We start from the raw sequence: 27,675 nt of genomic DNA on the forward strand, positions 1-27,675 counted from the left end.
GCAAGCCATTCACTAAGTCCTAGATGTTAGATTCCTGTTTTATCATTCAATCCTCGATAAGGTGCCATCCTCCGTGCTCTTGAAGACACTCTGTGTATCTTTGAAGAAAATTGTAGTCTAAGAAGAAAACCCTAGCAACGTAAAGCTTCATTGCTGTTCTTCTCTTGGGGTTAATATAGTAGAAATATGTTCAGGTTTTCAAGACCTGCTAAAAAAAAACGATTTTTTACATTGTTGATTGTTTGTATTGATTACAGGGCCCTCGTGGGGTGTGAATGACAGCCGCCACGTTTTAAAAGGGTGTGGAATTGAAACTAAAACTTTGTGACAGTTTAAGTGGTAGGCGTTGTCATGGGTCCTAGTTCATTTGCTACGTTTCAATAAGATGTGAATCAGGAAGAAACAACAAAGGCAGAAATTGGATGATTTAGTTGGTCTAATGGAAGAGTTTAATAGCATTGTCTCAAAAGAGTAACAGAAAATCTGGAGTGCAGGACTTTCAAATTCCAGCGCGTCAAACACATCTGTCAACACACTGCATATTATCTAACGTCACAGGCGATCCATCCAGTTTTTTTGTTTTGTTTTTTTTTTGTTCCAAAACATATGTCTAAAACCCAAATTGCTAGAGAAAATTCAAGGGACGTGAAGACATTATCATCTGGTAACCATGAATGTCTGTACAAAACTGAGAAATTCATCAATGAATATATAAGATAGTTAGTAGGATATTAGTGTTACATGTGACCGTCTGGTGGCACCAGATGAAAGTCGGGTCAGTCTTGTATGGTTTATCCTCTGGGGATCATGATGGTTTAAGGCGTCCCAAAGGACACAGCCAGACATAATAAACATACTGTTTAAATGTTGGATTTCTCAGCGGCGACTGGACAACAGACATTAAAGTTTATTAGGTAGAGGTCAACTCATCGTCTTCTGTGATCTGTTGAGCCGTGTATTTGATTTGGCAGAGGCTTTTCATACCAGATGCCCTTCGTATTCACTGCCGGTGCATCTCCAGTGGTCGCGGAGGCACACGTGGGATTCAGAGTCTTGCCCAAGGACACTTTGACATGGGGAGGTGGGGATCTACCTCCAACCACACTAGTTAGTATTGTTGTCATCATTAGGTTATTTTAATGCTTGCTGTGCCACAATATCCAAATTCCATGAAAACGAAATACCTTCCCATTTTGTACAATTTCATGACAAATACCTAATAGTTGTTGAAAAATATTTCAATAAAATTAGGGTTAATATTATGATTTTTTTAAATATTTCTGTGATACATTTGTATTTATGAATTATTTTTGTGAAAGGCCGGTTTGTTAAGTTTTATCTATATCTTATCTCTTGTCACTGGTACATCTTGATACTGAATATATTCCACACAGGACATAGTTATTTTTCATACCGCACACAGTTCACAGAAACACCATGTTCATTACTGCATGTTCCCATCTGTGCGACGTGGGCCAATAAGCATCTGGTCAGTTGCTACTCGAGGAGTGTCTTGAAGTTCATTTCATGAAGTCCATTTATAGGAAGAGGGCTGTCTGCTGTGTGTATGCAGGTTTGCCAAATGTATTCGTCCAGGTCACAGCCTGTCTTATTTTCATCTTCTCTCTGACATCCTTTCCTCGTGAGGTAGAGTCTGATGGCTGAAAACCCACCAGACCGAATGCTCATAGCAAGAGACTGTTTTCCGGCATTTCTAAGATGATGAACCTCCTGAACTCCCAGTCACCATGGTTTCTGTCTTTAATAATAACACAGCTGAGGATTTTTGTGTAGTTTGGCATTCATGCAAACTCAAGCATATAATGAAAGGTGCGATGTGTTTTTTTGGAGGTCTTATTGGTCCTCAACTAAATCCATTAAAATACCTCTTTGTGCTCTAGTCAGTAGATGTGTGGAAACGGCAGTATTTCAGCCAGAAGATACTGAACTTTCTCTGCAACACCTGATTTTGTTTATTGGAGCTGCAGCAAACAGACTTGAGTCTGACAAAAATGTTTTTTCTCGCTGGCTTTGCACCTGCAGGAAAATAAAATCAGTTTTACGAGAAACCAACAAAAATAACCAGGTTTTGACTTTAAAGGTGTATCAGTAATATATAAAAAATATGTACTGTTAATCCTAAACATCATGATCAAAAGAAGATTAAAAGAGTTGCTTAATATAGAGTATTATAATTTAAAATGTGCATTGATGTCAAAAGATGTATAACATTTATATGCAGTTTTAAAGTTTTAAAAGCAGAAATTAATTCAAAAACTAATAATAACTCCAGACTTTGTCTCATGCTTTTAATGTGTCCTCACTCTTGTGTCATTCCCAGATGTCTCCCAATGAACTGATTTCTCTGAATATGAAATCTGAGGGAATCTCTGTGAGCGTGTTGAAAGGCCACAGTCCTCTGAAGTTACACTGTGATGTGTTTCCATGTGAGGTCTGATTTAACTCCAGGTCCTCTGGAGAAGAGCATTAAAAAACAGAATCGGGGTGTCTCGGTTGGTTAAGTTTGCAACAGATTTAGATGCAAATGAGAATAAAATGAAAAGGGCAAACAGCTTTTCACAGAGTGAAACAGTAGACTGTGACTCGCTGTATACATTAAAATAGATCTAGTCTTGTTTTTGAATAGACCAAAGCCTTCGTTTATTTATTTATTTATTTGTCATCTTTGAGTGGAAAAAAACCAATCTTCAGCTCCACTGGAATTTATAGTGGAGGAAATATAGCTCAGTGTCTTACCATCAAATCCAGCTCGGCAGGATATTAATGTGGTTTGAACCTCATATCATACATCATCCTGTAAGTCACATGTTTGTTTCGGTTGTCATGGACCACAGTTAACAGCTCTAAGTATTCACTCTGAGTTAAATAAAATGCAGCAGACACACAGGATGATATTATTTTTAATAAAGTTTTAAAAGTAAACCTTGATATGAGTCACGCTCGTATTTTATTGGGATGAGAATAAATGGCATATGGTGCTTTGCTATTTAAGTCCAGTTACATGATCTTCGGTGAAAACAAAAACAACAGACAGAAAGGATCCATATTAGATTTGGATCGACATGCAAGCACAACAAGTGACTCAGTATTGAGAGGAATTAGTTTGTTTTTGCAAGTTCATAAGCTTTGAATCATGAGGTTTTTGTCTGTTGTTGAAATTCAGACGCCTCCTCATCCATTTCCTTAAAACTTTGGTTTGAAATGATGATTTTCACACATCAAACACCCGCACGGATACTGGCAACACCAACAAACTGCATTATGGTAAACACAGATATATGTTAAGTCAGCAAGACAATATTTGAAGGTTGCAAATGATATAGCCAAACATTAGGTCAGCGAATATAATGACTGTGCAGCTGGTATTGCCTCAAGTTTTTAACTTGTCATTAAAAATGTACAGATATACAATGAAGAAAGACGACAGTTCAGTCTGGTGAGGAATCAGCCTCGGAAGAGTGTGAGGAATCAACCTCGGAAGATTGTGGAGAAGGTGGCGTCGGATATAGAGAAACTCCTGGCTAAGAAGCGCAAAGCACTCGATGTGAGTAACATGAAACACTTTACTGATGCCTCTGGCCTGTTTTAGATGCTACTTATTTCTTGTTTTGTTTCTCTCAGCAAGTGAAGTTTTGAGTTTCTCTTTTTTCATTATTTAGAGATTGGCCAGTGAAGCCGAGCGGCTCCAACGAGAGCATCCATGGCAGGATGGAATCAAGGTAAAAGCTAAAATAACTTGATATTTTCAGATAGATTATGCATTTGATTTATGCATTTTGATCTGTGTGTCACAGTATTTCATGTAGTATAGTCAGCATTTTTGAGAACACCAAACTGTTATTGACTTCCCTTTATATTGCCTAGCATGCAAACCTAAAAACTTTATTTATTATACATTATTCATTATTCTGTCACTGCATCTGCCATTGCACTGTTTATTTGTTGGCTGGTCTGTTTTGACTCTTAATGACTCCATTTTTCTGCAGGCACAGTGCGCAAACATAGTTTTTATGCAGTTTTTCTCTGTGTCTGTGTGTGTGACTGTTTAGTAATTACCAAAACCAACAGAATGGGAAGATTTTACTCACAGGCTCCAAGTTTAACAGTCAAATTATTTGGAGTAACATGGCAGTCCTCAAATAAATCAAATCTGTCAGGATTTTTTTTTTTATTATTTTCAGTCTAAAGTTCAAATAGAATTTTTTATTTTCTGTCAGGTCTTGAAGAATACTGCAGTGAGTTTTCTGTTTTTCAACCTCCATATTATAATGTTTGGCTAATATTAATGGAAACACATCTATATAATGAGTGACACCACAAAACGATCCATCCGATACACTGTGAAACAAATGACACATTTTACAAGTTTTCACATGCAAGTAGATTTTTTTATCTCCAGAGCAGAGTCCTGCTCCGGTCCAGTTTGCAAACCTGAACCGACAAAGCTCAGGAACTGTTACTGTCACCTGTAGTTATCTCTGAACCAGTTCTGGACCAGACACAACCCGCTGATACAAGATCGAACCTGACCTGAATTACATACAGGCTGAGAGCTGCTGCTGAGCAGCGAAGGAAAAGCTCGTGGTACAAGATACTGTCAGGGTGCACATCAGCAAGAGGTTATGAATAAATGATAAAAATAAAAAAAAATGTACTGTGAGTGCAGATTGCGGAGGCAGGAACACCTCCAGCTTTCAGTGGATTAGGTTCACTTGATTTTCCTACAGTTCAGATCCAACTCCATGGCAGAGCACACTCTCCCAAATCCTGCTTACTCTACTCACAGCTGGCACAACATGGATACCTTCATTAATTATTTAAATCATTTAATGAGACACTAATAATAACTGACCTAGTGCTTTGTTTCCAAAACATGAATTAAAACAGTTATTTATTTCCATTAGATGAATAAAAACAGACATTTTGCAAAGAGGCTCACTCACTGTCTATTTTTTTTATTCACCATCTGGCATAAATTAGTCTTTTCAGATATGCAGAGGACGAGCAAAAGTTTAAATGTTTCATGAACTAGCTTGTATCGATTGTTTGCACAACTATGATTCAGCCTTCCTCCCTCTGTTTCACCTGTTGCTGTGTTTGAAGGGCATGTGAGGAGCTCCTGTGATTGGTCATAACTGAAGCTCGCCCCAACTCCACCTGCTGAATCTGTATATTCCCTGCTAATAATGTATTCAGCCTCTGTTACATATTGCACCCAGCTGCACTTGGTTTGTGCCTGTGGTCATCAAAATTGCAAAGAATTTGCTGGCCACATCCATTTGTGTGAGTGCCTCTAGATTTTGCAAGCTCTTGCATCTGCATCCTATTTCGAGAAAAATAAATTTACAATGCTGTCACAAACATACTCCATATTTAAATGGGAGCTATGGTTTGTTTTAATAGAAGAAGAACTACAGTCAATGTCACAGACTCAATAACTTATTAAACATTTTGTGTTCTTTATTTAAATAACATCAAATGACAGTCAGAAGAATGAAGTATTTGCTCACGTAGTGGAAATGTTAACAGTCATAGAAGCAGATGGGTATGTCTCTGAGCACTGTGACTCAAATTGGATGACCTAAGAAAGAAAGAGCATTTACACCGGTAAGCCGAGCAGATCCCTCAGCGCTCAGCTGGGTGAGACAGACGACTGAGTGCACTCAGCTGTGCCGGTTCTGTTGAGTCCAACACGCATTGACATTCCACTTTTCCACTCGATCTACTTCATTTGCCCAAAGAAAATGAGATGAGGTTAACCTCATCCTCTCACACAGCCTCTCGTGGTCCGTCTTTGAGGCTTCTGTCTTTTTTAAAAGACACTGGCCGATTTGCATGACTGAAGCCCATTGATTGACTTTGTAGTCTTTGCGACAGTGTCAGCCATTTTCTGAGGGATGCTTTTAGACTGATTTCCTTCCTTCCACTGTAGCCAGGTGGTCCTGAATCCACATTAGTCTCTGTATTTTTCTGTATATATATATATATATATATATCTGCCTACCAGCATCTCCAAACTCACTGACTAACATGTTATTTCTCCAGAAAGTCACAGGACCCAGCATAGTTTTTGCACAGGTTTTGTTGCCCTAAAATCTTTCTCATTAAATTAATTAGTGCAGCTTTTACCATATATAAAACAGAGGGATGAAACACTGCTGTCAGATCTAAGGATGCAGCACTCCCAGGAGGAGTTAACATGGAGGATAAGCGATGTCACGTCTTTGCACTGACTGATAAAGAAGCTGATAATTGCTCGACGTTGTCAGAGCTGAACTCCTCTGAGGATGGGAGCTCTGTATTACTAACAACAAAAAGACAAAACAGCAGACAAAGACTTAAGACTTCATATAGGCTCGAATCCTGTTTGGAGATCAGATTTAATAATCAGAACAGGCCAAAAATAGGAACATGGCAGCCCCCGAGTAGATGTCACGCTTATTCTAAAGTATGTTACATATCTTCAAAAACTAAGACTAACAGATGGCGATGCTCTACCCAAGCCTGACAGCCTGTCTGCTGATTCATAATGTGACAGTACTGAGCAGAAAACAATAGCAAACATTTGGTGCCTACAGCTTCACAAATACAAGGATTTACTTCTTTCCCTCATGCTTTTTTTTTTTCACTTGAATTTGTCATTATTGTTGCCATTTTAGAGATGAAACAACAGGTTAATTCATTGCATAAAATGGATATATTATTCATATCAGTGCCACCATTTATGTGACGTTTACGCATCATGATCTGTCAATCACTACGTTGATAGACTTGGTCCTTGGGAGAAAATGAGCTATGATGCATGGTTGTAACTCCTCTTTGAGTGTTGCTATGGCGATCCAAGTAACATGTGTCAAACTCTCCCGAAGAGTGTCCGTTATCACTTTCGTAAATCGCAGTCTTATGAAGCTGTTGTAAGCCCGTAGTGTCTGTCAATTCAAAAAACTCACAGACATCACTGATTACATTTTTTTACTGGATTTTTCCAGGAGAAATAAATAAATATGTTCCTTTAATTCATCATATATTTTATTCATAAATAAAAAGTTGGTTATCCATATATGTCCATATTTGAAGCTAATAAGAGACTTGAAGAGGCAGATAAATAAAAGAAGTACACAATGTTTTGTGTTGAGGTTTGACAGGGTTAATAGCTAATGAAGATTAATTATAATTCATCAAGTTACTCATCAAGTACCGTCCATGTGTCTACTGACCTACATATGACAACTAGTCCTTATGTTGTTCCACGTTTGTTAACACTGCAGCCTGCTCATATCTGCATCTGTTTGCTTGTAGGAGCTGGACATGGCTTATTATGACTCAAAGGCAGAGCTGGATTATGTGAGTAAAGGACAAATAAACTGATCTGGTCTTCTTTGTTTATGTTTACTGAGACTGTTCGACAGAAGGGAGATCACTTGATGTTGTGTTGTGAATCAGGAGTGGCAATATGCAATTTGGAAAGAAGGTCCTGTAGTCGTTATAATAACAGTGCTGATGAAAATATGCTTTCTCGCGTTCTCGTAGTATTCCATGGATGGAGAAGGAGAGGTGGAAAATCCTTCGCACATCAAGCTGGAGTTTGTGTATGATCCAAACTTCAAAAACAATGTCAACTACTCCTACACGGCTGTTCAGATACCCACAGATATTTACAAAGGAGGCAAGTGACGTTGAAATTGGAAACACTTTATGTATTTTACATATGTTAAAGAGCATATTTAGGAAGTTCTACTCTTTTCCCTATTAGCTCCAGTCATTCTGAATGAGTTGAACTGGACACAGGCGCTGGAGAAAGTTTTCATGGAGAACAGCCAGGAGGATCCGTCACTGCTGTGGCAAGCATTCGGGAGTGCGACAGGTGTCACTCGCTACTACCCAGGTAGGTTTTTAACAGCCATTCATGTGCTTCTTAATCTGATGGATTGAACTCAAATTTACATTAACCGTATGAGTGGAACATCTTTTCATCTTTTTCAGCTACGCCTTGGAAAGCTCCTGATAAAATCGACTTGTATGACGTCAGGAGGAGGCCCTGGTACAGTGCTGTGCTCCTTAAAGCATCTTTCCATGTTGTTCTTATCACAGGTGTAGTATTACATCCTCTTTTCTTTTGTCACAGGTACATCCAGGGAGCCTCATCCCCCAAAGATATGGTCATCCTTGTCGATGTGTAAGTAATTATTAACATTTTGAATTTAAGTTATTGGCTTGTGACCCTGTGAATATAAAAAGAAACTTGCATTCATACAAAACTTTCATTTTCTTTGCAGTTTTTAACAATTAACTGGTGCTGAAAACTATCTGTGAAGTTTTCCTCAGTCTTCCTTACACTTTTCTCTCACACTCACGTGAAGTGACGAAAACGGTCCAGAGTGTAAATTTCACATAAGTGAGCAGCTTTTTTTTTTGTGCGTCTGCTCCTATAGGCCAGCAAAAACTTGAGGACAAAGCTGGACTAAAGTTGTATTATAGTGAGAAAAAAATGATACACCTGGCACTGACTCTGCAACAAAACCAGCTGAGAGTGCAGTTCATATTGCTTATCATGTGTAACAGCCTAAAGGTTAAGTTAGAGATGAATCAGAAACTAGAGCAGAGTCTAAATGGCTCGAACAAGATGTTGCTTTATAGTAAGTGGAGACGCAGCAGAACATCCAGTAGATATAATTTCATAAGAGATTAACTGTAGGTCCTGGCAGAGGTTCAGATGCAGAGACTCATACCACTCTTCTGTCTGTTTGTTAAGTATAGGGCTACAGCCGTCAGCCGACTAACTAGGCTTACATAAGGTCTAGGAACAGCTAACCTGGCAGTTGCCAGGCAACAAGGGGAGTCTCCAGGAAGTTGCTGCTACCAGCCAAGAAATCGTTCAGCGCATACCGCCCTGTATAACAGAGGGTTGTTGTCGTTCCAGTTCAGTTTTTACATGTTAATGACTGAGCTTTAGAGGTGTTCATTTGTTATCTTTGCACAGAGTCTGACTCGTTCTGTAGCCAGCCTCAAGTGGACGTTTGAGGAGCTGCAGTTTTTTGCCGCTTCTGCATTGATCTTCACTTGGTTGCTGCTTGGGCTTAACAAAAAGTCTACCAACAGCTCACCTGACTTTCCAAACAACAAGGTCGAGTCTCCAGGAGGTTACTGCTGCCAGCCGACACATAGCCCGCTGTAAAACAGAACTGTTGTTGTTACGGTGCAGTTTTTTGTAGGGATAACATGTTAATTATTAAGATTTAGAGGTGTTGAAAGATAGATTTTGTTAGCTTTGGACAGAGCCATGTTTCCAGGCTTTGTGCTAAGCCATGATCAGACCCAATTTATTTCCATGATCAGATTTTGGAGTGTGTTTTGTATTTAAACTCATGGTCGAGTACAGCAGCCTGCCGTGTTCCTGTTCTGTTCCCATGGTTGCAATTCGTTGAGGTCATAATGGGTCGTTCACTGGCTCTCTTTGCAAAGTTAATCCTATTATTGAGATGATTGAGGAAAAACCAGGAGAGTTGCACAGAAAGACCTTTTATGAACATGAAACATGTTTGTTTGTTCATACATGTACATCAATATTGTCACTGAGGCAGCCACGTATTCCAGTACAACTAGGAAACATTGGAAATTTCCAACCCCTTGTGTTGTTTTTTTATTATTATAATCTCATTGTATCATCTCCCACACACACTGAAGAAATACTGCTGAATAATCTATAAGACAAAAAGCTAAAGATCATAGACTATATTTATTCATTCAGACAGCATTTAGGGTCATTAAGATATATTTACTAAACAATGTTTATCCATATATTCACTGGTGTTAATTAACCGGGGTTGCAGTTTTAGCAGGACTGCTGAAAATTTTGTTTGGCTTAATGCAAACTGTACCTCAGTGAACTCCTCTGTGGACACGGATATGCGAGAGGAGGAAATAGACAAACAAATAACCGCTGAAAGTGATTTAACAATGCTGATTAATCACTGCGGCAGGGGAAGTCATTTCTGTAATTGAACATCTGGAGGATGCATGTGGAAAGTTTTGAGCGCTACTGAAGACTGTAGTCGGCCACTCAGAGGGAGGGAGAGCAGCTTGTAATTGAAGCAGTTAATTATGCTGCACTTATTAAATAAGACCTATTGAATTTTTCCAAAAAATTTGTTCAAGCAACCATGTCAAAGGAGTTTTAAAAGTTCCCTTGTCGCAGGGAGAGAGCACAGTTGCGGCTCAACAACTAAATTGCACAAAATGTGCCTTAAGTAGCCTTTAGCACCACTTTATTCCCATCAGCTACAGCTGGACTCACACTGTACACCTACATCAGTTTTAGTAAATACAAAACTGGAACATGTGCTAATGCACACAGCATGAAGGTTCCTGGTTCGAACCCCAGCTGTGGCCTTTCTGTGTGGAGCTTGCATGTTCTCTTAGGTCACTCCGGCTTCCTCCCACAGTCCGAGCACATGCAGGTTAATTGGTAGCTCTAAATGTGAATGTAAGCGTGAATAGTTGTTTGTCTCCACGTGTCGACCCTGTGTACCCCACCTCACGCCCAATGTCAGCTGGGATTGACGCCCCACCATGACCCCGATGAGGATAAGTGGTGCTAATGCATGATTTTGCAGGCCTGTATTTGAAATGATGTTTTTGTTTGTGTTCACTTTTATGCCTTTGTATGAATTTGAGCATGTGATTGGGATTCCTCCTCAGGAGCGGCAGTGTTAGTGGACTCACCCTGAAACTGATCAAAGCATCAGTGATGGAAATGCTGGACACTCTGTCTGATGATGACTACGTCAACGTGGCCAGGGTTAGTGTCTGCTACCCTTCACCTCTCTTTGCTTTTTTGTATGAATTTCTTCAACATGTTTAAGCCTCAACTGAGTCTCCTGCTGTGTTGCAGTTTAACGAGAAGGCAGAAGCTGTGGTTCCCTGCTTCAAACATCTCGTTCAGGCTAACGTACGCAACAAAAAGATCTTCAAGGATGCAGTGCAGCAGATGCAGGCTAAAGGCACCACTGACTACAAATCCGGATTTCATTTTGCTTTCAACCAGCTTTTAAATGTAAGCGAAAGGTTGATATACATCGACTGTTTCACTGTATCGGTCATTCTTAATTATCTGCCCTTAAATGTATTTTTCAGAAAACAAATGTCCCGCGGGCCAACTGCAATAAAATAATCATGCTGTTTACTGACGGAGGAGAGGACAGAGCTCAGGATGTCTTCATGCAATACAACTGGCCCAACAAAACAGTCAGTTTCTTCTGATCAGCTCACCACAACAGATACCTTTCAGTTACATTCACAAAAGGATGCACTGTCTCAATTCGCCCTCTGAAAATGTGTTTCATTTGTCCCTCCTGAGGTTCGAGTTTTCACCTTTTCTGTGGGTCAGCACAACTATGACGTCACACCTTTACAGTGGATCGCTTGCACCAATAAAGGTCAGTTTAATTTCCTATGTGAGTCATTGTATTGTTCTCCGTGTTACATAACGTAAAGCAGATTTTTTCAACCTTTTCTTTTGTCTGATGTACATATATATATGATGATGTCATAGCTCTCAGGTCAGATGACCTCAAGTAGCCCTTCGTGTTCCAAATATAAATTACATTTGTTTTTTAACACTAATAATATAAAACTGGATATAGTTACTCTATTTTTTTTTAATACAACTGAATTATCCGGGTGAATGTTTAGGTTTTTTGGTCAGTTTGCATCCATACTTGTTCTACTTAAGAGGCAGAAACTGGATCTTTCAACCATTTATCTGTTACTTTAAGCTTGACTACGTCATTAAGCTCCAAGGCCGTGCCCTCATATGGAGGGGGGAGAATAACACTTTTACATATGTTAACATGAGAAACTACAGTGAAACTAGAAGCAACTAACTCTAAGAGCTTTCACAGAGAGATTTGTGGCAAATAAAAACAATACTAATAATAACAATATCTAAAATGATGCTGATAGCAAGTCAGAGGCTGCTGGAATACAGTCTTAGGCTACAGGCTAACAGGAGCAGTAAACATGACCATTATCTTCAGCTAAACTTTAGATCCCAGATCAAGCAAGTTCACAAAATAATTATTAGACATGTCTATAAAACAAAGGCTTGTTTGATATCAAAGGAATGTCAAATCTTTTAATCCTTTTGGTCCCCAGAAAGCCGTGCAGGAGTGCGCGGAGTACATGAATATGCTGGTGTAGGTACCAGATGTGCACAGCTTGGCAGCCCTGCTTACTTTTTGTGCTGTGTCCACACAGGAGCATTGTAATAACTTTGTTCATAATGGCTGTGTGTGTGTAAAGCATTAACCCACTCCGTCTATACTGAGTGTCTGCTCTATATTTATTGATCAATACTTAGAGAACAAATAAATAAATCACTGAGTCTAATGCACAGCACTGTTCAGTATGACAGACCTGCCTATCGGGTTTATGAGTAGACCTGTGTTGCTCGATTTGTGAAGGTGCTTTTTGCTGGTGCAGGAACGGTGACTTTTTGGCACTTATGTTATTATTCTCAGGGCGAACAAGTTTAGAGTGCCATTTTATGTCACGTGATTATGACCATTTACAGAACAGAGACATCAGGTTGTCCCAGACCAGTACCTCCAGTAAGTGAACCTCATAGCTGAAGATGACAGACGCTAATATATAATATTATTTAATGTTTCTTTTTTGTATAAATCACACATTTTGTGACCGTTAAAGATTGTAGCTTTTAGTTATAACTATGGTTTAAAGTATATAATATTATACAGGTTATTTGAGCACTTTTAACAAGTTCTATATTAATCATCAATTAGTTGATTAAACAAAAATACCAAATATTATCAAGTTCCAGCTTCTTAATTGTGATGGTTTGCTGCTTTTCTTTGTCATATAATCTATAAAAATATCATGTAAAATTAATATCTTTGGGTTTCTGACACTTTGTACCGTAATTGATACCAAAATAATTAATAGATTCATTAACAGAATAATCAGCAGATGAATTGTTAATGAGGGCAATCATTAGTTGCAGACCAATTGCAATGATACATGATGATAGCAGCTTGGAAAATTAGAAAAGCTGCGGCCATATTTTAAAAAAACATACACACCCAACTGTTTCCTGTGAAGCAGATTATGTTAAGAAACGATGTTCAGGTTGTACAGAAGCTTTTAGGTTGGAGCTGATTTAATGGTTTTAATTGAATCCAAATACAGAAACAGATACCAGTTTTAAAGCACGGTGATATTCCTCTTTAAGCTTCCTATCTGTGGGAGTGAAGTGGCTGAGTCACTGGTCTAGTAACATCTAGTAAAATGTGGAATATTTATGAGTGCCGCTCCGTTTTTTTTTGTTTTTTTCTGACGGCATCGCTCACACATGCTCTTCCTCCCCTCTCCCCCTCTCTCACTCTCTCTGTTTGTCTTTTTTCTCTGTTGCTTGCCAGGTTACTATTTTGAGATCCGTTCCATCTGTGCTATAAGGATTAACACCCAGGTGGGTTTGTCTAGTGCCTCTGACACAGCTGATCCTCATTTGCTGCTCCTGATTCTCCTTTGTGACGTCCACGTCACTCTGTAGAAACATCTATTTCAATTGTTTTCACACCCATTCTCCCCTCGGCCTGATGTTGTTTCGAAGTTGCAGTGGGTCATGTATCTCTTTTGTTTTGTCAGGAGTACCTCGATGTGCTGGGACGCCCCATGGTCTTGGCAGGCAGCGATGCCAAGCAGGTTCAGTGGACCAATGTGTATCAGGACGCTTTGGTGAGACAGCATGACCCTGCAGGCTGCATGTGATCAAAAAGAGTAAATGCATTAAACATATATGCACACTGAATAAATAAGATCATAACTTATATGATCTGGGACTTTGTCTTTGGACTCTGTAGGGTCTTGGCATGGTGGTAACTGGGACTTTACCTGTATTTAATCTCACTATGGATGGAAACTCACAGGTAACATGTTTAGTGTTATTACGTTTGCATGTTCTCCATAATATGAATCCATACAAATCCAAATAAAAACTAAATTGTGAAATAAATACATTGGGTTTCTCTTTGGTTTTTCGTACCTTGACTATTTCTTGGCTTGGCGCAGTGACGCCTTGGTGCCAAGTTCACTTGTTGTTGTGGCATCAACTGTCTCATCTTATCATCAGCAAGATAGTGAATATTTTCTAAAATGTCAAAATCTTCATCTAGCTGCGTGTTTTGTTGCTTTTGTCTGACCAGAATCAGCTGATATTAGGCGTTATGGGAGTCGATGTGCATCTCGATGAGATAAAGCGACTAACACCACGGTATAATGTATGTACATCGCATTAGCACCTTCATTTGTGTTTGTGATTGACAGTATAGGCAGAAACATCACTGTTATTCCTTGTTCTTTTTTCTAACAGCTTGGAGCCAATGGATATATATTTGCTATTGATCCAAATGGTTATCTTCTCCTTCACCCTAATCTTCAGCCAAAGGTAACCCTAATCCTAGTAGGGAGGGGGAGATTTCATAGTTTAGATATGTAGTTTGATATGTATGTAGTTTATGATACATCTGTTCAGTACCTATATTTGATGTTAATGTATGTTTTTTCTCACAGCTCGTGAACCTCCCTGAACCTGTGACACTGGACTTCCTGGATGCAGAGGTGGAGGACAGCAATAAAGAGGAGGTGAACACTTTGTGCCAAGTGGGACTGAAAGTTTCTGTTTTCAGGCATTTTCTGTTTCTTAACGTTGTTAAAGTTTCTACCAGGCCAGTAAACAGCATTATTTGCCTTACAGCCTGGTAACTGTGCTATAATGTGTTTTCATAGCATGTTTGTGACAAAAAACAAAAAACAGCTTTCTGTGTTTTCTAGATCCGGCGACAAATGATTGACGGAAGACCAGGTGAAATGCAGATCAAAACTCTTATCAAGTCCATTGATGAGGCGAGTAAATTCTCTTTCTGAATAGCTTTAGTCTTAAACTTCACTAACATGAAGCTCAGGAGGCTTAAGGCTCAAACAGATATAACCTCTGCAATACATTTGAAGTAATAATTCTCTTTCACTATGGATTTATTTACAAATATGTACTCTAGGGTGTTTTCAAGGGCCAGTTTCTTTACCATATAATACTGTTTTTGATCATGCAAGGTGAATTTAAGTTAATTTTATGTACTAGTGTAAATTTTCTTTTAAAATTCGTCATCTGAAAAAATTGAAGTTTTTTTGACAGGTAGGTTTTCACATACGAGGAGTATGGCTTCATATTTTACATTGCAAAAGTCTAAGAATCCTTATTATAACATAAACAATAAAATAAAAAAGGCCTAATATATATATACACAGTATGTCTAATACATAGTATATGCATATGCAAAATATTGACCAAGCAATGTGCTAATTTACAAGGATATTTGCAATGTGCAAAGATAATAATCAAGGTCACACAAGGTCAGTTTAGTAGCTGTTCTGTCTCATAATTATTGTTGAATATAAGAATTTTAAAAATAATTAGTTATGACAACTCTAACAGTGTCAGAAAACATTAATAACTTAATAACACGGATATATAAAGATGGATTTTAATTGAGCTTTCTGTCTGAAGCTTTGTTCGCATGAACAATGGGTAAAACTATACAGCATTAAGTAAAAATCACAATCATGCCTCTACACAACCATGTTTCACATATTGCATAAAGTAAAATCAATTAAACTGTAAAATGTCTTTTCTGTAGCAATACATCGATGAGGTGTACAGAGGTTACACTTGGACTCCTATCAACGGTACAGATTACAGGTGAGCAGTTATAATGAATTAGAATTAGTAACCAACCAGTTCTGGCCTGATGAAGACTTTACACTAATGGATTCACTCATTCCTTCCTCTTTATGTCTCCTCATGTAGTCTTGGTCTGGTATTACCACCCTACAATGAGTTCTTCATCAAGGCAGACCTGAGTGATGTGATGCTGCAGCTTCAGTGTGAGTACAAGGAGGCAGAGCTTTTAAGATTATGTTTTATTAAGCTGTTACTAACATCACTGTCTGTGTCTGCGATTCAGATATGCAGTCGTTGCTTCCCAGCTCCTTTGAATCTGCAGGCCACGTGTTTCTGGCTCCAAGGTGACCACCATCTCTCTTTGCTCTTCTGTTTTCCCCTCTGTGTCTATCTGTTGGTATTAACTGTGACTGTTTCTCCAGAGAATACTGCAAACGTCTGCATCTTTCTGACAACAACACCCAGTTTCTGCAGAATTTCCTGTCGCTCATGCTGGACATTTCCCCAGAATCTGATGAATGTGAGTGCGTTAACAACATTTTGTAGTTTACGTTTACTTTACTGTATGTTTACCACTGCTGCAGACAAACAGATAATGTAATCATCTTGCGTCTCAGGTGACCAAGGCCTCATCCACAACCTGATTTTGGATTCAAGGATTATTGGACAGCTGGCCTCTCGTGTTTGGAAGAACAAGGACTTGAATTCGTGAGTCCAAAAGCCATTTTGTGCAAATTAACATCAATCTGCTTTAAAGTGTTGGAGGTGAAACAACCAGCTGTCTTAAGAAAAACACTTGTTGTTACAGGTACGGCTTCCTGGCTGTATTTGCGTCGACTGATGGAGGAATAACACGGGTATTTCCCAACATGTGAGTAATATCTAGGCACTTACATAGAAAAAAAACCTCACAAATAATCTGTCCGTGAACAGGAAACATTTAATGATTTGTGTTACGTTTGTTTAGAGCTGCTGAGTTATGGGATGAGGATCCTGAACCCTTCAATTCAAATTACTACAGACGGAGCCTCGACAACAAAGGCTACATGTTCAGAGCTCCAACGAGATCCTGTGAGTGACTGTAAATACATCTTAAAGCAGATAAAATCAACATTTTTATAGTAACAATAGTGAATCAATCATGCATGTATATGAAAAGAGGCACCACGGATAATCGTCACCCATTTCTGCAGTTCTCTTAGCACCACAGTGCTTTTTTAGGACCTTTCAGCTCATTGTTTTGGTTCTCAGTGCTCAACCCACTGTACACTACCTGCTCAGCACCAACTAACAGACAAACACAGTTAGCAACCGGCTGGTGAACCTCGTGTTGCATGAAGCAACTAAAGAGCCACATATTTCCTCCAGGAGTTCAGAAGAAGTGATACATAACTGTAAATACTGATAGTGATTATAGCTCTATGTGGAACAAAATAATCTCATCTATGAATGGCCATTACAATCTCCCCTATATATAAACACCTCTTAGGTCCCACCTTACACCTGAGCAAGTTGATATAGACTACGAGATGTGCTTGAAAGCTCTGAAAAGGTTTTTAATTGGACCTTTTGTTCCATATACTCGCTTCATCCTCAAGTATCAGAGTCAGATAACAGTTATTAACGTGAATTCAAAATGATAAATGAAGCATTCATACGTTTGTGACATCAAACTCCGACCTCACATGAGATTTATTTAATCACATTTTGTTTGTTTCAGCCTCGGACGATCCTGTAGGCGCAGAAAATGGCACAGTTGGTATTCTGGTTAGTTCGGCTGTCGAGGTTAATTTAGGAGGCAAACTGCTCAAACCATCAGGTAAGAAAATGATTTTCATGTGGCAAACTTAATGTGACATCATGTGAGTTTCCTTGCAATGTTTTTTTATCTAAAATATTTTTACTCTCTTCTGCTTCTTGCCCTCGTCCTCCTGGATGAATCTTGTCACTCAGTGGTCGGAGTGAAGCTGGACTTGGAAGCGTGGGTGGACAAGTTTAAGATCCTGGCCAGTAATGTGTCAGACAGTCGACAGGGCTCACACAAGGTACAGCACAGTGCCGCTAATTACTAATAATCACTTAATTGGACTGAATTTACTGTGACAAATTGTCTCATTACACATCCTGTTAAACAGTGTGGACCATCCAGAAGTTGTGAGATGGACTGTGAAGTGAACACCGACGTAAGAACATTTTGTATTTCATTCTTACATCAACACAAGACAGTGTTTTGACCATTATTCAGAGTTTAAAACTCTTTTAAATCTCTTTATTATTAAATAAATTGAACATTTTCTGTCTCTCTTTTCATCAGTCAACTCACTGATAAGAGAAACTCTTGTAAAAGCTGACAGGTCCGGTGTAATTCATGTAAATCTACAGTGCTGCCTGCTGTGTATGATTAGGAGGCTTTGAGCTTAACTTGTCAACTTCTTAACCTGATATTATACTTATTCCCTCGTAACCAGTAATTTAGTTTAATTTAGTCCGATTTTTGAGCCCTACATTCTTATTTCCTTGAAAAGTGATTTCCTTTATTCTCTTCTGACTGTTTATCACTAGAAATCTTGGAGCGACTGTACAGACACAATCACTTTTTTATTAATATCGCCTTGAATGCCCAATTTAAAACCATGACTCATAAGGAAATATTCTCTACGTTTAGTATCTATGAAGACTCTCCTCTTAGAGACGGCTGACTCACATCAACCTGTGTCTTGAGACTTTCTTTGTCCTGCTGCTGTTTGGTGATGAAGTAAAGTTTAAAGTTATAAAACGCTGTGATGTAAACTGTGCCGTGTTGTCTGTAGGACCTCCTCTGCTATCTCATTGATGATGGCGGGTTCCTGGTTATGTCCAATCAGAGAGACCACTGGAAAAAGGTACATCTTTATGTCGTAATGTGCTACTTGTGGCACACTGTCTACTTTTAGAAGAAAGTACACAGTGTGCCAAAAAAAAATCATCTTTTCAGTGAAATCAGCTCTAATTAATTTCTCAATCGGCCCTTTTTTAAAGCTTCTAAGCAGATGTAATACTTATGGTTTAATACTAATGGTGTTCTTGTTATTTCATGTTTTGTGTGCTGGTTTAAAAATAGTTTCTTTTGGTTTATACCTCTTCAGATCAGTTGTCACTGCGGAGGATGTGAAGCTCTTTTCCCTAATGTATTTTCCTTTCTTTCATCTATCACAGATTGGTCTTTTCTTCGGTGATGTGGACCCTTACCTGATGCACGCACTCTACAACAACTCAATCTTCACTCGGCGTCAGTCTTTTCACTACCAGTCTGCATGTGAACCAGTCAGCAGCAGCCACACCGGTGCAGCACCGAGAGGCATCTTTGTGGTGAGACACCACTTGCAGATTTTAGATTCTGGGATATTTTATTTTTACAGCTTGTTTTTTTTTAATATGGTTGAAAGCTCACGCCTGTAACTCCTCTCTGTTTCTGTAGCCATCCATTGCTGACATGCTCAGCTTGGCATGGTGGACATCCACAGTGGCATGGTGAGATTTATTTACTGTAAATCAAATGACACCATGAGCATGCCAGGCGCCCTTTAAAACAGACATCTACTTCTGAAACCAAGACCCTTTTTTTTCTTCCGTGCTACGCAGCTGCCAGTCAGCTATTTTCAGCTCGGTGTCACTGTAGCTGTCACATGTGTTTACTTTTATTTATTGATGGTCACAGATTGTATTTCATTCTTTAACAAAGTGCCATATGAACACTTTTTCAGGTCTGTTATCCAGCAGCTACTGTATGGACTGGCCTACAACAGCTGGCTCTACCAAGGTGAATCTGAACACAATCTTTGTGTGTGTGCTCATAAATACCTGTGTGAATTAATTCAGGATTTTTTAAGGCTCATTACTTTCTGTTTTTATGTAAAATATGAATATCAGATTAGATGGAAGAAAGCCACTTTTACACAAATTTAACAAGCAGCTCATTTGCATTTTGTCCTTATTTTGGGCCTCAAACTTCTGTTGCCGTAAACATGTTCTGACCTCATTAAAACATTTTGTCAACAGCGAGCGTGTTCTTGCACTGAGCTCATCAGCAAACAACATTTAGACGAAATGTGAAAATCAGTTTAAGCCAAATTATTATCAGCTATCACATGAAAACTATATAAAATGCTAAATTGGGACGTCTTTGTGTTGTAGATGATGTCCTCGTTGATGGTTTTGAGACAAAAGAGAGCAGCTGTGTCACCATTCAAAGCCAGTTCTACTTTACAAACACCACCAACTCCTACAACATGCTGCAGGACTGTGGAAACTGCTCACGGTGTGTTTTTCCAGAGCATCAGCAGAATATGTTAGTGTTACCTGTACCTGAACACGCTGCATGAAATTGGCTAAATATTCATCACTCTCTCCCACAGGCTGTTCCACGCAAAGCGGATAGACAACACTAATCTCCTCTTTGTGGTGGCTGAGACACTCCCCTGCAGCTCGTGTGAGATTGAGAGACTGACACAGGTCAGGACAGAGTGTATCCTTTTCACGCTCACACACCCTGTGGTGCTTTTATTTGTGCTGTAGGTGGAAATCTCATTAATCCTGTGTGGCAGTAAGTTCACTTTTACCTCCCTTAACTGAAAACAAACAGTTCAGGAGGAGAATCCATGCGAAGTACTGAGCAACGCACGATATCGTAAAGGCCCGACTTCCTGCTTTGACTACAGTGCCTTAGTGAGTACACGCAGTATGGTGTGGTGTTATATTGATGACTCGTTCCTGAGCATGTGATGGGACATTCTGAGCACAGAAAAAAAAGATTATTTTAGAGATAATTTTAAAGAATAATTTAACTTTAACAAACAAAACAAAATTTTGTCTTAAACAAACACATAATGATAACCTCTCATTCAGGACTACTTTGTTCTGTTACACCACGGTATCAGGTTGTGCAGGTGTAATTAAAGTGGTATTGAACTAATTTCCCTTCTTTCCGAGCAAAGCTGTCATGATGTAAACTGCCTGGAAAAAGTTTCCCCACACCTGTGCAGTGCTGTTACGTTCTGAAATTGACAATGGCACCTTCACACCCATTTATGCAGAGACCTGTTAGGTTTGAATCTCTCTCTCACTCTCTTTTTATTCTTGACATAACTATTGCTGTTACTCTTCATGTGAAACGACCTCTTCAAATCAGCTTTTTTTTTACCAACTAGTTTAATTTGAGCGTAACTCAACCCTTTAGAAATGACTGTAAAACACTTGAATTAAGCAAGAACAGAAGAGTTGATAGAGATGAAATAATTAAAACGGAGTGAGGTTGGTTATTGTGTATTTGTGTGGATAATAACACACAAATGAATTTATTGAGCACTGAATTTATTTATTTTTTATCTACTCAAATTAAGTTTTTCTTCTGTAATAATTACTTCACTACTGAAAACCTTTCTATACTCAAAATGTCTAAATTGCGCTCAGAGATATTTTTTGTTTTAATGTACAAGTGATGAATCACAACATCTATTTTTAACTCTCGTTGCAGGAAAACACGTCAGAGTGTGGACGGGGTCATGCTCTGCAGTCCTCCATAGGAGTCCTTCTCTTTATTCAGCTTATTCTGCCTCTTTTTCATCTCTGACACGCACAACACTCTGACATCTTTCATCTCTTTGGGTTTAGGCTCGGATCTACTGAAGGTCAGATCAAACAGCAATTGCAAAATTCTTCTTTTTTTGATCTCACAGCGCGTTTGTGCTTTGGGGGAGAGAAAAAAATACTCGGATCAGCTCATCGCGTTTTTTGCCTTATTGCTTACGCATTTGTTGGTGTTTCGGGGCTTGAGTGCAAAATATAGTAAGAGAATGTGTTGAGTGTGCATGCTACTTAAACTAGGACAAGCATGTTTAAAAATATTTGCACACAGGCTTAGCCATGTAATCACCAAAAAGTCAGGCGGCAGCTGAAATTTACTTTTGAATAAATAATCACCCAGCTGGAACAGACGTCAGTAAAAAGTTTAGGTTGGATTATGGTGGTGAAATCGTAAAAGATCTAAAAACGCATCTTCTTCTTCTTCTTCTTCTCGTCTAAAAACTCTTGAATAAAGTTGTAGAAATACAAATAAAAGGAGAGAAGCATTAGCAACAAAATTAACTTTAAGTATTAGAAGTAAAAATGCTCATTTGACAGCAGAATGGACTTTATCTATTATCTTACCGTATCGTGCACTATATTATAGATTGTTATTAACATGTAAGCAGCGTATTAATGTGGCAGCTCATCAAGATGGAGCTAATTTTCACAACTTTGTATATTGTTGGTTAGTTTTATGTATAACAATCATTAAAAAAAAACAATTTTAACAATGTTTTCCTCAATAATATTGAAGTATTAATGATGGCATTTTACCAACAACACTGTAGTCAAGTATAGTACTTCAACAAATGTACTTTCCATCACTGAAAACACAAAGTGTTCTGAGTTTTTAGATCTTTTGGTGATTCACTGCTGGGTAAATCTGTATCTACACAACTGACAGGTTTACATTATGCACACCACACTAAGCTCATTAAGCTCACTGCTGCAGCACGAACATGTAAATAAATAAACAGAATCTGCTGCCGGTTGAGCTTCACAGTTCAGACGTCCTCCTGTGGTTTTCTCAGACTCTGCTGCTTCTGGAAAACTTTCTGCTTTTGTTGGCTTTGTGAAATTCAAAACTGAATTATCTGTGCCGGTTTTTATTTGCATGTCCAGTCCTGGTAAATGTGTTTTTTGCACACAAAGGAGCTTCTGCACCTACAGCTAATTTTTAACATGATAGTAGATCCGGGCCTTAACCTTACATTAACTTCAGTGTCTTTCAATCCACCTCTGACCTTTGCCAAGACAGTTACAGTACTATAACTTGTATCGTACATGACAATGACCCAGAATGACTTCCCTCTGATATCTCAAGTACACCCTGGCTTTTAAATCTTTAAATCTGACCAGATTTCAGACAGAATCAGAAAGTATTTACCCCCCTAAAAAATATTTTCTTAAAGCACTTTGACTTATAAGACATGTAAGTGAAGCCAAGATAAAAAGAAAAATCAGCGTTAGACCTCTGGCAAGATTTTGCAACACCTATCAGTAATTAAATATAGTTTCATTGATACAAAGATTGCTCAAGTCAAGGTTTGTTTGTTTGTTGAAACGCTTCCACAGAGACTCGTTATGATCTTGAAGTGCTTCCAGCCGATCCAAATTATTGAAGGCCGTCAAATCAGACAAAAACAGACCAAAATGATCAAATGTTACCAGTGACTACTAAATCCACCAAACCACTGCAATACTGCTGTAATAATCGGACATTCTGATAGTGACTATCACGACCATCCATTCATCATAAACTTTAAGTAACATACATGTAGTGTTATCTCTGTAGTCTTATAGCACAACACAAATAGTCAGTGTGTGGCCGACATGTTTTTAAACGTATTAGATCAGTTGTTTAAATGAAATCTCTCAGTCCTTTCTGTTTATTTTTTGTATCTTGTATCGCCACTGTCTGTCGAACCTGAATTTATGCACTTATGTATGCTTCTGTATGGGGAATGTAGCTTCTGAACAGCTTTCGGTGTTATCAATATGTTATCAGTGTGTGATGCTTTTTGACCTTCTGTTGAGGTTCCCCTGATGTCTCACTGAAAGCGATGATTCACTGTGGCAGAACATTTGAATCTTATCATGCATGCAGTACCTCGTCATGACATCTGACTCAACTTTTCTATAAATTCCTGAAGCTGTAAGGAGTCGCGGCGAAATGTCTGTCTGGTGCTGCATGAACTGTTGCACTAAAAAAAAGTTTGTCAGGGTTAAAACTCTTTTTGTTTTGTGTGATTTGATGTGGGTACATTGGTTGTTTAGCCTATAAAATAGTGACAAAATAATGTCAGCTTGGGCTGACGTCTTTAAAAGATTTATTTTTGTCTGACCGACCCCAAAAATATTCAGTTTAAAGTGACATAAATCTGGGAAAAGCATCACACAGAAGCTGGAACAAACACATCTGGCATTTTGCTTGAAAAATAAGTTCATTGTTTAACATATTTGGCAATTTTCAGATTATGATTCAACTAGTTTTAAGGCATACATGTCATTTGTTTAAAGCGTAAACAGGATTTCAATCTTGCTATCTATTGCTGCAGCATACGTGATGTTAAAACACATTAAATGTGTTGATTATTGTGCTATATTATATATCCAGACATGTTTTAAGACAAAAAAAATATTGTTAAAAATGTCTTCTTTCTCATATCGTTCAGTTCAAAAGTTAAACTGCTGGACACGAGATTTCTTCTACATCACTGTAAAGTCATGTCTCATTGTTGCATCCTGGACCAAGCTAGTTTTAATGTCACAAAAATCCTGAACTCAGATTTGAAACGTTCCCACCTTCATAAGATGAATGTGAAAACAGCTTGTTAGTGTCAAACTCTGCCCATTCATTACTATGCACAATAAAGGTCAAACATCTACAGCTGAAGTAAGAGTAAGTAAAGCACATTTCGGAGTCAGAGGGAGACTTTAAATTATTCAGATGGATAAGACAGTGGTGGAGAGTTATGCATGATAAGATCCTGAAGACGTTCTCCCACAGTGATTCATCAGCCCCTGATGTCTTTTTTGTGTTACCATTTGATCTGCTTAAAGAGTTAACGGGGGATATTTTTAAAAAGCTTTTTTGACAAAACATTTGTAAACATGCTGTTTTTCTCCGTCTGCCTGGTGTTCCACCCTCACAGTGCCTTGTTGCACTCATTCTGGATGGCAGGAACATTTCGGATCTTAAGACGCGCTGACGTTCGTTCTGCAGGCCACGCGAAAGACGCACTTGAATTTTTTTTCAAGGGTTGCAATGGTTCAACTCTAAAAAAGGACTTCTCGGTCAGGGATCAAAAAACGATGCTATTCATGAACTTGTGAAACCTTTTTAAAGGAGCACAGCACAGTTGTGAAGGAGCACAACAGATGTGTGTCAAGAAGCCGGCCTCCCCCTTTCCTGCCTTCTCATGGACAGATGTTTGTCAAAGCGCTCAAAATGAACCTTTGCTGCCCTTCTGCTTCGTGTCGTTTATCTTTACACTGTGGTTCAGCCTCGAATCAAAGCACAGGCACTGTCCATTTTCACAGATTCACTTCGCCCCATCTGCCCACTGTATATTCTATATTGGAAGCCTGTCGGAAACATGTGCTTTCTCCATTAGGACTGACTGAAACGAGTGAATGTTTATGTACAGAATTACCTACTGTTGTGCATCTCTGCTGTACCCGAGCATGGTGGGGACCCGGAGAAGCAGATTAAAGCTCAACACTGTTTGGAGACCTCAGCAAAAATACTGATTTCAAAACAACAACAACAACAAAAACACATGCTTTTACTCTGAGACCTGCAGTATTAACTTCAGGTTGTATTGCATTGTTCAGACAACACTGTTGTACATCGAAGGACAGACATTTTGTGAAACTCTTTATAACCTACAATATATTACTACTGTTGAGGTCAGTGTTGTATTATGGTTTTAAAATTACCGGTATTTATTTGCATGATGTTTTGAACACTTTACAGATTTGTGTACATAGTCTGATGGATATTTTACATTCCTGTCCACATCCAGCTCTCCAAGTGCTGTTGGGGGGGAGGGGGAGGAAGCAAGGGCGCCCTCTGTGGATATTTGGGGTGATGTGGAGGCCGCGGAGCTCTTTGCTGTGTGTGAGCTATAAAAACGAAGCTGAAAAAGTTTGACTTCAGTGAAGCCTACAATAACTGTCAGTGTTTGCAATTTAGGTCTTTTGCGGCAAGTAAAAGCACAGAGGAGTTTAGAGTTATGAGCAACATACTGCCTGATTAAACTTTTGTCATTTATTTAGGAGAAAAAGTGACATTAAAACAAACGCTAGAAATGATTTATGCATTTAAAGGCCGTATAACAAACAAACAAGGCAGTGGCATGTGTGGGGACGCCCCTTTATCAATGAACTTTGTTTATGGGATAGAGTGTTGCCTCTTTGATTTATTTATGTATTCTTTAATTGTTTATTTATTTGGGTATCGTGAATAATATTTGTGTTGAACAGGAAGGAATTGAATGTGTTTGAAGCTTGCGTGGGCACACTTAAGCAGTTTACAAGAAAATTGCAAAAACAGACAAAAAAAACATATATACTGTGTGTCTTTGTCCTTTTTATTTACTGAGTATCAAAACTTAAGAATGTTCACGTTCTCGCTGTAACTTTGCTTTTCATTTTGCTGACGTTGTCGTTTACTCGGGACAGTTTTCCTCTCTTTGTGCCAGTCTCCAATGCCACCTCATTTTTGTACAGACGATGTGAAAAGCAGTCAGCTGAAGATGAAGGCTAACTTTGTAAAGATTTTGTCAAGTCACATTACAAAAATGGATATTTAAATGTTTATATCTTTGGTGATTAAATGCTATTGATATTTTTCACTTCAGCTCTGAATGGTTATTGTTGCACGGATGATTTCACATATTCTCACGTTATTTAGTGCACTACAAGGCTATTCTTGTCATTTTTTACGATACACTTATCACGTGATAGCAGGTGAAAGGTTTTGCCTGTGTGGCAGGTGAATGAGGACTACACCTGGATTGTTAGACAAGTATTTTGTCTGTACCAGGATATTATTCCAGAGTAATCCTTTAGTTTTCACTTCTCATCAAGCCATTAAATCCAGAGGCAAAGAGAAATGAAGAGAATATGAAGAAGTGTAAGCGAATCGACACAAAAAACTGGTTTCTTGGTCATTTCTCCACAGGATTTGTACATGCAAAGAACATAAAAGTAATTAATTAACAAAGTTATTGACAGTTACTATCAGAGCACACAGTGGCTAGTGTTGGCTCCAGGTAATAAAAACATCTCCTGCAGTGAACCAAAAAAAGAAAAGAAAAGAAGATTGTTCCACCAAAGGAAAAAAGAAACACATTTAGTAATTAACTTATCTTCAGGCATCAACAAAATATTCAACTGTGAAATTAAAATTCACAAAAAAAAAACCATGAACCAATTCTTCTAAAACTAAAGCAGGAAGAGAAGCAGCGAATCTCCACATTTGTGAGGCATTAATTAGATCATGTTTGTCATTTTCTGCTTTATAAACAAGGATGAATCGATCACAGTCACTGTGTTTTGCTTCATTCCTTCATGATTAACAAAGATTACCAATTTTACCAAAGATTTTATATGAACAGTTGAATGTTTTTGTTCAGTAGTGACCTTTGACTCCTCAGCCAGAAGACAGACGAGTGAAAAGATTTGTTTCCATTGTGCCTCAGGCTCCTCTAAATGTCTATAGGTTCATATCTTGGCACCAAACTAAAGGGTTACAGTACAGTAAACTAAACTGGAGCTACTGAATCACTCCTGTATACTTCCATTATCTAATGCAGATGGACTGTGTCTCAGCTGTCGAGGATTGAAACATGACTTTAGGGCGGCTTGACGAGGACCCGAAAAGAAAGCCAAGCAGCTTGCATGATTCATCCAGGGCATTTGCTCATAATGTCAGTCAGTAAACATTTCAAATGGTTAGCTTTGGTCTTCAGAGGAAAGCTGATAGGTTGTTGGCCACTTCCACAGACACTAAAAACTCTGGAAGGGGGTTTGTGGGATGCTTTGATTCACCAACAGGCCTGCAAGCCAGCTGCTCTCAATAGTCTTTGCTTGGATTAAGAGATACCTTCGATCCAGCAGGCATAGTGCCTTGTTATGTGGCTTAAAGAGAAATACAGAGTCTGATTTAGCGATGAAATCAGACCATCAGTGTTTGGCAAAGCCGTGTGAATCTTTATTGTTATTTTAATCCTTCATGTGAGGTATTAACAGCAGACCTCAGAGGCTCGTCTCTCATAAAGTGAACAACA

The 27,675-nt window shown here is 38.6% G+C and overlaps 1 protein-coding gene across 2 annotated transcripts in view; it reads left to right on the plus strand.

Moving 5' to 3' along the window:
* Positions 1 to 25,160, plus strand: part of LOC104931346 (voltage-dependent calcium channel subunit alpha-2/delta-2) — a 41,651-nt gene extending 16,491 nt beyond the window's left edge. The window contains exons 4-39 of one of the 2 annotated variants that reach the window (XM_027279752.1): positions 3,515 to 3,565; positions 3,681 to 3,740; positions 7,321 to 7,365; positions 7,552 to 7,687; positions 7,775 to 7,906; positions 8,005 to 8,062; positions 8,147 to 8,197; positions 10,720 to 10,819; positions 10,913 to 11,074; positions 11,155 to 11,265; positions 11,378 to 11,456; positions 13,455 to 13,504; positions 13,684 to 13,773; positions 13,899 to 13,964; positions 14,241 to 14,315; positions 14,408 to 14,482; positions 14,608 to 14,679; positions 14,869 to 14,940; positions 15,732 to 15,793; positions 15,902 to 15,978; positions 16,059 to 16,119; positions 16,198 to 16,295; positions 16,393 to 16,483; positions 16,584 to 16,646; positions 16,743 to 16,846; positions 17,496 to 17,594; positions 17,729 to 17,820; positions 17,911 to 17,958; positions 18,586 to 18,657; positions 18,971 to 19,123; positions 19,233 to 19,285; positions 19,519 to 19,574; positions 19,949 to 20,072; positions 20,170 to 20,279; positions 20,397 to 20,479; positions 21,288 to 25,160. In XM_027279752.1, the coding sequence (XP_027135553.1) occupies positions 3,515 to 3,565; positions 3,681 to 3,740; positions 7,321 to 7,365; positions 7,552 to 7,687; positions 7,775 to 7,906; positions 8,005 to 8,062; positions 8,147 to 8,197; positions 10,720 to 10,819; positions 10,913 to 11,074; positions 11,155 to 11,265; positions 11,378 to 11,456; positions 13,455 to 13,504; positions 13,684 to 13,773; positions 13,899 to 13,964; positions 14,241 to 14,315; positions 14,408 to 14,482; positions 14,608 to 14,679; positions 14,869 to 14,940; positions 15,732 to 15,793; positions 15,902 to 15,978; positions 16,059 to 16,119; positions 16,198 to 16,295; positions 16,393 to 16,483; positions 16,584 to 16,646; positions 16,743 to 16,846; positions 17,496 to 17,594; positions 17,729 to 17,820; positions 17,911 to 17,958; positions 18,586 to 18,657; positions 18,971 to 19,123; positions 19,233 to 19,285; positions 19,519 to 19,574; positions 19,949 to 20,072; positions 20,170 to 20,279; positions 20,397 to 20,479; positions 21,288 to 21,383 (3,027 nt within the window). In that variant the 3' untranslated portion in view covers positions 21,384 to 25,160. The remainder of the gene's footprint in view (positions 1 to 3,514; positions 3,566 to 3,680; positions 3,741 to 7,320; positions 7,366 to 7,551; positions 7,688 to 7,774; positions 7,907 to 8,004; positions 8,063 to 8,146; positions 8,198 to 10,719; positions 10,820 to 10,912; positions 11,075 to 11,154; positions 11,266 to 11,377; positions 11,457 to 13,454; positions 13,505 to 13,683; positions 13,774 to 13,898; positions 13,965 to 14,240; positions 14,316 to 14,407; positions 14,483 to 14,607; positions 14,680 to 14,868; positions 14,941 to 15,731; positions 15,794 to 15,901; positions 15,979 to 16,058; positions 16,120 to 16,197; positions 16,296 to 16,392; positions 16,484 to 16,583; positions 16,647 to 16,742; positions 16,847 to 17,495; positions 17,595 to 17,728; positions 17,821 to 17,910; positions 17,959 to 18,585; positions 18,658 to 18,970; positions 19,124 to 19,232; positions 19,286 to 19,518; positions 19,575 to 19,948; positions 20,073 to 20,169; positions 20,280 to 20,396; positions 20,480 to 21,287) is intronic. The other variant, XM_019262520.2, reaches the window with a different exon arrangement.
* Positions 25,161 to 27,675: the final 2,515 nt, after the last annotated feature.

Source organism: Larimichthys crocea, chromosome VI (assembly GCF_000972845.2).
Source record: "Larimichthys crocea isolate SSNF chromosome VI, L_crocea_2.0, whole genome shotgun sequence".
NCBI lineage: Eukaryota > Metazoa > Chordata > Actinopteri > Sciaenidae > Larimichthys > Larimichthys crocea.